Source organism: Bombyx mori, chromosome 23, assembly GCF_030269925.1.
Source record: "Bombyx mori chromosome 23, ASM3026992v2".
Lineage (NCBI taxonomy): Eukaryota > Metazoa > Arthropoda > Insecta > Lepidoptera > Bombycidae > Bombyx > Bombyx mori.
The window spans coordinates 393,951-403,519 of record NC_085129.1 but is presented as its reverse complement, the minus strand read 5'-3'; the positions used below and the strand labels follow the sequence as shown (position 1 = coordinate 403,519).

At 39.8% G+C, this 9,569-nt stretch overlaps 1 protein-coding gene across 1 annotated transcript; it reads right to left on the bottom strand.

The window, feature by feature from the left end:
• Nucleotides 1-893: 893 nt before the first annotated feature.
• On the bottom strand, nt 894-8,031 carry LOC101742689 (solute carrier family 22 member 6). Its single transcript, XM_038019584.2, has 7 exons — nt 7,721-8,031; nt 6,299-6,527; nt 5,703-5,958; nt 5,162-5,487; nt 3,559-3,859; nt 1,949-2,130; nt 894-1,402 (listed from the first exon to the last, which is right to left on the bottom strand). Exons 1-7 carry the CDS (start codon nt 7,900-7,902, stop codon nt 1,238-1,240), a joined length of 1,641 nt encoding a protein of 546 aa, XP_037875512.1. The 5' UTR covers nt 7,903-8,031; the 3' UTR covers nt 894-1,237.
• Nucleotides 8,032-9,569: the final 1,538 nt, after the last annotated feature.

Below are 9,569 nucleotides of genomic sequence, written 5' to 3'. Positions count from 1 at the left end.
TTACAATAAAATGGCTGCCCCACCCTTTAAACCGAAACGCATTACTGCTTCACGGTAAAAATAGGCAGGGCGGTGGTAGCTATCCGCGCGGTCTCACAAGACGTCTTACCAGTAATTACGCAAGTTATAATTTTGCGGGTTTGATTTTTATTACACGATGTTATTCCTTCACCGTGGAAGTCAATCGTGAACAATTGTTAAGTACGTATTTCATTAGAAAAATTGGTACCCGCATGCGGGATTCGAACACAGGTGCATCGCTACATACGAATGCACCGGACGTCTTATCCTTTAGGCCACGACGACTTCAAAACATTTAACATTGGAGTCAGCTAACATAATACTATATTGCCGTTTTATATTTATTTATTTAATTTTGTAAGGCACACAATACACATCACAAGATAGAAAGATACAATACATAAGTATCTGCCTTGCAACATAAGCTATATGTGTACGAAAAAAAAAAAGAAAGAAAGAACAAGAAACTCCGTCAAAATAATCTTAATTCTCTTCAATGCTGTGTCTAGGTACCACCGCCTCGCCTATTTCTGCCGTGAAGCAGTAATGCATTTCAGTTTGAAGGGTGGGGCAGTCGTTGTAACTATACTTGAGACCTTAGAACTTATATCTCAAAGGTCGGTGGCGCATTTACGTTGTGGATGTCTATGGGCTCCAGTAACCACTTAACACCAGGTGGGCTGTGAGCTCGTCCACCCATCTAAGCAATAAAATATATATATATATATTATGCAGCAATAACATATTTTATGTAGAACAATATTTCTGGCAAGCCTTGATGTATATTTTAAAAACTATTTATTATAACACAACAACGATATTTAATTTACAACTAACGTTATTTTTAAAGAAAAGAAATAAAACAATCTATATCATTCATAAAATCTATATTAATTAGACTATAATTTATAATTTAAACTAAAATATTTATACCAAGTTTAGTATGGTGCCTCTGACCTAGGCGGTTGCTATACAGTGGAACAAGCTTTCAAGGAAAAGCGACTTATTCAATGTATTTGAACTTTGTTTCTTAGAAAAAAAAGAATTCTTATAAAATCCATTTAATCTCAGTCAGCTAGTTTCAATCGGAGCTTAAATCGGTTCGGTCTCCATAATTATACATTTATATTATAAATAATTAATAGCTCGCTAACTTAATATTTCTGTAACATTACAAACTTAAAATAACTTAATTAAAGGCTTGTCGTGCTAAGATCTATTCTTTTTGAGCTCGGGACTCTGGTCTGCCTAAGGCTTCTGCTTCCGCTAAAGTGTCAGGCATCTTAGTACCTAGAGTCTCTGGCTGCGTGAGGACAAGGATACCAGAGAGGAATCCCATGGCTCCAAACATCATGGAGGGAATACCGGCCCAATACTGCATCTGTACATGGAAAAGTTTAATTTTAAAGCAATTAATAAAAATGTATGAAACTTTAAAATCATTATTTGATAACATTAAATGTGCTGTGAGTGGCTGGGGTAGCTACAAACGGACGCGCAGCCAAATTCAAGGGCTCCATCAATTTCGAGCATTAACATTTTTCAAACGATCTTCGTGACCTTAAATCACGTTTATCGATCGTATCCATAACGACGTCAAGTCATAAGCTTTAAATGTCAATAAATAACTTTAAGATAAATAAATAAGGTTGAGATTGTATTCTGCTTAAGGCGCACCTTGCGGACAAATCTGCAGTTGCCTAAGTTTAATAATGGCGCATATGATAATTTTGTTTTCTTATGCGAATAAATACGGTTCGGATAAGAAGTACACTGGTACTAATGATTCTATTCTATATTTTTTTGTAAAAAGCGTGAAGTGACATGCTCACGAAAACTCATGATATGGCAGCTAATAAAACGATCACGTAGTCTCAGATTATTAAATTAAATTGAATATATGTAAACTTTCTTCTTGAAAACCTACCAAGACAGGAGTGAGTGGCGCAGTGATGGATCCGATGCGTCCGATCATGGAGGAGAATGCGAGCAGGCTGTGTCTGTACTGCGTGGGGTACAGCTCGGACGTGAACAGGTACAGGGATGTGAACACCATGGAGATGCCGAATTTTCCAGCCAAGAAAATCACTAGTCGAACGACAGTGTAATCTAAAAGAAATCATAAACTAAACTCAATATTCTATTATTTTAACAGAATCACAATGATATGATATTACTGACTCGTTTTATAACAATAGCTAGCTTTTTCCCGCGACTCCGTCCGCGTGGAATAGTTACTTTGGCATAGCGTTAAATTTTACCCCCCACTTCATTTACGTAGAAAGTGAAAATATTTTTGAATTATAGAATGTTAAGGAACCATTTAAACCCCTATTTTGAAACATTATTTATTGGTCCTCCGCGTATATTACTATGATGTTATAGCCTTCCTCAATAAATGGGCTATCTAACACTGAAACAATTTTTCAAATCGGACCAGTAGTTCCTGAGATTAGCGCGTTCAAATAAACAAACTCTTCAGCTTTATAATATTAAGTATAGATATAGTAAAGATTTAGACAACGTGTAGGCTTATAAATGTATGCATGCGTTTGCGCTTAAATCTCTTGAGACTGGAGGCAAGGAGTAGGTTGCGTGGTACCACCACTCAGCGGTTCGTGTGCTGTGTATGCTGCATCAGTGTCCACCTGCCGGAGACCGTCGTGGACAGGAGTCATAGCTGTCATGCCGACGCGACAAACGCGATCTCGTGTTTCATGCACCATTTACGACTCAGTCTATTGACTAGTTAACATCGATCCTGAAGTTGTTTGCACAATTGTGAAATCTACGTCTAAAGTCCGTTTCAAAAAAGACATGAGCCGTGTAATCAGAACGCCCAACTCCACATGAATTTCTTATCTCATAAATCAGTAATATCAGTATTTATTGACATAAATCACCAAACCAATCAACCAGACCAATGTTCTAATTCGTGGAAAACATATTTAAGAACCGTTGATAACATCTGATAAAGGTATCGATGCGACCATTCATCAGGATAATGGAGAGGATAATCACGTGATCAAAGTGAAACGCAACAGGTAAGGACAAATAGCACAAACATATTTTAAATTATAAGATTCTTTCAATAATTTGATATAGTTTTGTACATATGTAACACTTTTCTTAGCTTCTTCTATCCACGTCATTACTCTTTCAACGTAATTTTCACTATTTTCAAGAGCAATTGACTTAAAAACAATCACACGACTCGAAAACCAATGACCATACAAAAATTTGATTACATTCTCCTTATATTTTGACCAAAGTCCCCAAAATAAATAAATAAAATTAAAGGGTGGCTTCCTCTTAAAAAAAGCTTTTTTAACTATGTTGCTTTATGCTATATGTGCTAATTTGCTATATTTGCTAATTTGAAATTATGTATATTTACTTTTTAGATGTAGATGTTCAAATGTAAGTTAGTGTCTTGTTAACAGTGTCAATGATATGACGACAATTACTTTAGGTCATGACACGTGTACCAGAATAAACAATAAAAGAGATAAAATGATTAATCGTGAACTGACTCACCATCAGGGATAAACGCAAAAGCGATGTTACAGATAGCGCTGAATATGAAACCAACACAAAGAGTCGGCTTTCTGCCGACCCTGTCCAGGACCAGCACCGCTGTGTAGAAGCCGGGCACCTCGATGCCACAGGTTAGGATGTAGTTCAAGTACATGGTGTCCGATAAGCTGGTAGAGTTGATGGACAGGCCGTAGTACACGAAGGTCGTGGTGATCCACCAGATCGGAGTTGTGCACACACGACGGAGTAGGACAGGAGATTTTATTATAGACTTGATCAAACCAGGTCCTTGATCTTCTGTCTGTTGAGAAAATATAATATTAGTTGCAAATATAATAAATATTATTTTTTCTCCTCGTGTCATCTCCCTCGTTACTGAAAATCGTGATTCCATCCATCAATGTCTGCTCTTGGCGTCATCGAGAGCATCACGCAGATTGGTGTTAAGAATTGGGGTAAGGTCTTTCATCACATAGGTGAATAGGCAGACAAATCCTCCTTTTCCAGGGACACCTGGACACCTATGGTGTAGAGTGAATCATAGTGGTCTATAATTTAAGTTACTACTATCAGTACTACTACTATAGTAAGACACTATTAGTCCTCAAACTATTAATCCATATTTTAGAATATTTATCGGAGAGGGTAGTAATCACTTTAGATAACAATGAATTTTTCGATCAATTATTTGAAGCTATCAGTCTTCTAACACAAATCAATCACTATGTTATCTATAACATAATATATCACAACAACACAATAATATTCTATAATAATATGTAATCCTTTATTGACGTGGACTAGGTCCAGGGAAATGGCTTGTGCTAATAAGATTGGCCTGTGGTATTTATTATACCACATTCAAACCGCTTCGAAGCTTCAAGCAAGGAAAGCTTTTTTTAGTCTTTCGCTCTTTTATCTCTTAGTTATTCGTATTTAAATCGACGATTAAAATAAACGGTAGGCAGCGGCTTGGCTCTGCCTCTGACATTTCTGAAGTCCATGGGCGACGCTAACCACTTAGGTGGGCCGTATGTTCATCTGCTTACAAGAGGCAATAAAAAAATTATTAAATCGACCATACAAAAGATCTAAACATCCAGACTTTAAATATTAAAATAAAAGTTAAGCAATTACTTCTAGATACGATCACCACGTTGCCAACACGACTCACCACCAGTGCTCATAGTAGAAACTCGATTATCTATAATAATATTGCAGGCGAATGACATAGACAGTATTGGCGGTTTGATGAGGTTCAGAATTCATACCTCTATTTTTAATTAATTAATATCCGAATAAATTGTTATTACAAAAAAATCTATGATCTCTAACATGATTTTTAAGTATCTTCTCAGGTTTCCAAAGCTACTTGACAAACTTGGGTAATTTAACATTTTTGCAACGTATGTTTAAATTTTTTGCGAAAAAAATAGAGTTCTCAACCACGAGGCTCAAGACGTAGAACAGCTCTGGTGTTGAATTGCATCAGCGGCCTACTAAAATTTTAATACAACATTTGCCAACTGTGGATACAAAATCGAAGTCTTTGGGAGTACTATTAATTATCCTAAACTAATAATAATATCAATAAAATATTTACAGATTCAGTTATAAGAGGCTGTGGAGGATTCAGCAGAGCGTTCAAAGACTTTTCACTAATCTCCTTCTTGTTTATTCTCGCAACTCTTTCTAAGACTTGTCGGGCGTCATCGAACTTTCTCTTCGAGAGTAGCCACCTCACACTCTCCGATAGGACCCAGTAGTATGAAATGATCAGGAAGCAGGGGATGTGTAGGGCCATGATCAAGTAGCGCCAGGGCTGTATGAGCCAGGCCACACTGCCTAGAACCACTTGGCCCACAGCAAACATGGAAGTGCATGTTGCGCTGGTCACTACGCGATACTTTGGACCTACGAACTCGGCAGCTGAAAACCAAAAATGGCTCATTCAAATTTTCCAAATGATGGTAATTTTATTAGGTAGGTAATATATGTATGTTTCATAGGTTCTGCACCTTTATTATTTATTAGAATTATTAAAGTTGAGTGGTATTTAATATAACAAATGCCAAACACTAGCGCGGTTAAAGTTAGGTACTAAAATGTCTATGTCACAATACTTTGAATTCAATAATATTTACCAAAGATATATGCAGAGCTGAACGTTCCAGCTCCCAAGGTAGTCTGCAAGATTTGGAAGGCGAGATACATGGGATAGTTAACGGAGAATGCTCTGATCAGACCAAAGAGTGCCAAATTGAACACATTGATGACCAAAGCAATTCTTCTCCCGAACCTATCCGAGATGTATCCCGTAATGGGCAGTACCAACAAAGTCCCGACGCTGTTGAGAGTGCCAGCCAGAGCTCGCAGCCATTCTCGGCAACCAAGGTCGAACTGAAAATGTTTTATCTTTGAGTATGAAGATTATATTACATTAATTTGGCAGGTGTTTGCAATCTTTTAAGCAAACAAGGTTAATATGACGACTTATCTGATATTGAATGACCACCAGCAAGCATCTACAATGCCGAGCCCGTGTGTGTGTTGGAGTTGCTGTCATTAAAATTAGCGAAAGGTTTTTTTTGAAAATTTATCGATTACTTATTTATCTACGTAAAATACGAAATCTGAATTAAAACAAAATGAAAATTTAAAATCACTCCCCCCTCGAATGAGTTAAAATTATACTGATTTATAGCAAGTTATTTACAACGAAGCTAATAAGCTGACTCACATCGTACACTACAGAGTTATCCCTGGCATAGACGAAGCCTTCGCATGGAATGGTATTGGTGTGGAAGATGTTCGCCGGGCAGTAGTCTAAGGTTCCATTGACGCCCCCGACGGGCGCGAACCGCTCACAGCTCTCGAACCCGGAGTCGGTGTGAGGAATGGCGTTTGGCAGCCACTCGGGCTCGAAGTAGGAGCGCTGGCTATACTCTCCGCATTCTGGGACTTGACATCTGGACAACAACGAGTATAATAAAAACGACTGATGTTAGTAAGCAGCTGTTGTAGTTCATAGACTGATTATGAATAAGATCTTCTAATCAAATGGCCCGCGAACTCATCTGTTTATTAATAAAGTGAAATGAAAATACATATTTTGACTTTCGATGTAATTTTTCCATCAACAGATTGTTTTTATCATCATTCCGGTTTTCCAATAATCGGATTAACATTACTAATTTCAATAATAATTTATTAGATAAATATGAGCTGTTGCTACATGCCTGTAATAAATCCAATAATAATAAATATCTACTAACTCTTAAATTAGTAAAAATCAATACAAAAACATTAAAACTAGAAATAAACAATAATCAGGCTTCCAGCAATCGAGAAACAGAAGATCTTCCATCGAGCGGGTCATATTACTGGAGCTTGTGTCGTCAGCGTGTCTCAGTTCACTGTATTCTACTCCAAGCAGCCACTCGTGACAGGCGATGCTCTCGACGTATGCCGAATCGACATCACGCTGAAAGAGGAACTGCGCCCTGTACAAGATAGGCTCCTGGGGCAACGGCTTGGGACGACCGGAGGAGCTGAGGCCGCGCGACGCACCACCAGCGCTCCATTGCGCCGCATAGTTGACATCAACAAGGAGAGACCCGTTTATGATGTATCGCGCTCCGACCCGATAGTCCGGTTCCGGTTCGGCAAGGTATTCCGGAAAAACAGAGGTATCGCAGCGGCAGCCTGGCTACGTCTCTGATTTTATTGTTGACAGTGGTCACCTCTCCTACCTCGCCCAGATCTTTCTCGAGCAAAGACCTGATGTTCGTGCGAAAATGCAGGAGATCACACCAATCGCACATACCCCGCACATCCCTCTCGGCGGGAGTCTTCTAAGGGAAAACGGCCCTCGGCCCAAAAAATGAAATGTATTAAATGAATGGAGGAAATTCTAGGCCACGGTGATTCCTCGGCGCTGTAATGGGCCGCCTTCAAGCGAGACTTATCGACGAACTTTACGGTATCCAGCATCCTGGCTGCATTCTTGGCATACTCGATGCCCTTGCCAAATATTGAAATACTTACCATCTTTCTTCTCATTTATTAATTATATCTTGAACCACACATACATGGACAACATATATCAGGATATCACTTGAAGACTAACATGTAGTGACTAAAGTTAAAATCAATCAGATACCTGTGAGGAATAGCAGCAGCAGAGAAGATAAACTCGCTCATGAACGCAGACATGATCAACGGCACAGCCACGAGGAAAATGGTCATGAGCTGGAACCTACCGAACTGACCCAGTTCGTTGACCAGCACATCGTCCAGATCAATTTGCTTCTCAAATACACTGCCTTTCCTACTTTCCCCCATTCTGACGAATATTTATTACAAAGTTTATTGAGTAAATTATTTAAGTTTTGTTTATTTTTTTTAAAGGCTTGCGTCCGAAACCACGCAAGTAATTGAACTGACCCATCGGCTCTGGCCACCGGAGCTGTTCACGTTGCTGATAGATAGCTCGCTAAGCATTAATAGGTTCCTTGAAGATAACGTCTCTTTGATTGAGCGTTGGTATAATAAGTTAATCTTCTTAAATTCAAAATAGAATCTGTGCATTCCTTTTTAGAATGACGGATTAGTGATTGAAGGCTGATTAATATTTACTTATAGGTATACAGATATTGAATAAAGGAAATAATGTAATCGTCTACCAACTACGATTATATTAAGTACTCGCAATTAAAAAAAAAAATTGTCACGTGTTTGTAACTAATCAAATTAGTAGAAGTTTTTCTAGGAGTCATTTCGGATAGATGAGGACATCGCGTATATCTTAACCGTTAGACACTTTCTTCTTTTTTTTGATCCAACAACCGAACCTCATGCATGAGCTTTCCGTACCTAGGTAGCTGGTAGGTCTTGATGGTCCGCAGATGTTGGTAACGGACTGCGGGCCCAAAGATATTTTAGAGCCCTACTTACCAAATGATTCCTCTTGTATTTTCTCACCCGACGTCCGACCTCTGCCGAGGGTCAGAACTCTGACAGAGTAGGGGAGTTCCCGCGGTAAGCTCTACAACCAGACGCGCGGCACCACCCCGAAGACGCCCGACGGACGGGTCGTCGAGGCGATCATTCACGACGTTCTTCGCGGTACGGCACCTCGTTTGGCCGCCCGGGCGGTACCGCTGGTGTAATGGGATACCCTGCTGGGCCAGAACAAGCCTAATGGGTCGGGACGTCAAGTGGGGCAGCCGTTGTAACTACACTGAGATCTTAGAACTTATATCTCAAGGTGGGTGGCGGCATTTACGTTGTAGATGTCTATGGGCTCCGGCAACAGTAACTTAACACCAGGTGGGCCGTGGGCTCGTCCATCCATATATGTAATAAATTAAAAAGGTGCACCGCCTCACGGAGCATATTCTCGTACGGCTTAACCGACCAAAACCGTTATACACGGAAGCTCTCTTCTTCAACGTCGCAACAGCGTTCGAAAAGTCTGGCACAACGGCTTAATTTTCAAACTATTCAACATGGGCGTGCCGGACAGTCTCGTGTTCATCATACGGGACTTCTTGTCGAACCGCTCTTTTGTCGATTCGAGGGAACCCGCTCCTCCCCGCGACCTCTCGTGGCTGGAGTCCCGCAAGGCTCCGTCCTCTCTCCGTTCCTCTTTAGTTTATTCATTAACGACATTCCCCGGTCGCCGCCGACCCATTTAGCCTTATTCGCCGACGACACGACCCTTTACTACTCGTGTAGAAACAAGTCCCTAATCGCAAGGAAACTCCAGAGCGCAGCCATAGCCCTAGGACAGTGGTTCCGAAAATGGCGCATAGACAACAACCCAGCGAAAAGCACAGCAGTGCTATTTCAAAGAGGAAACTCCACACGGATTTCCTCCCGTATCCGGAGAGGGAATCTCGACGAAGTTTTTTTAATTGTTATATATATAAATTAACTCACTGCGCACTAATAAATGTTTCATGTAACAGAAAAAAATCGATGTAATAATATTTATGGTCAGTATATAT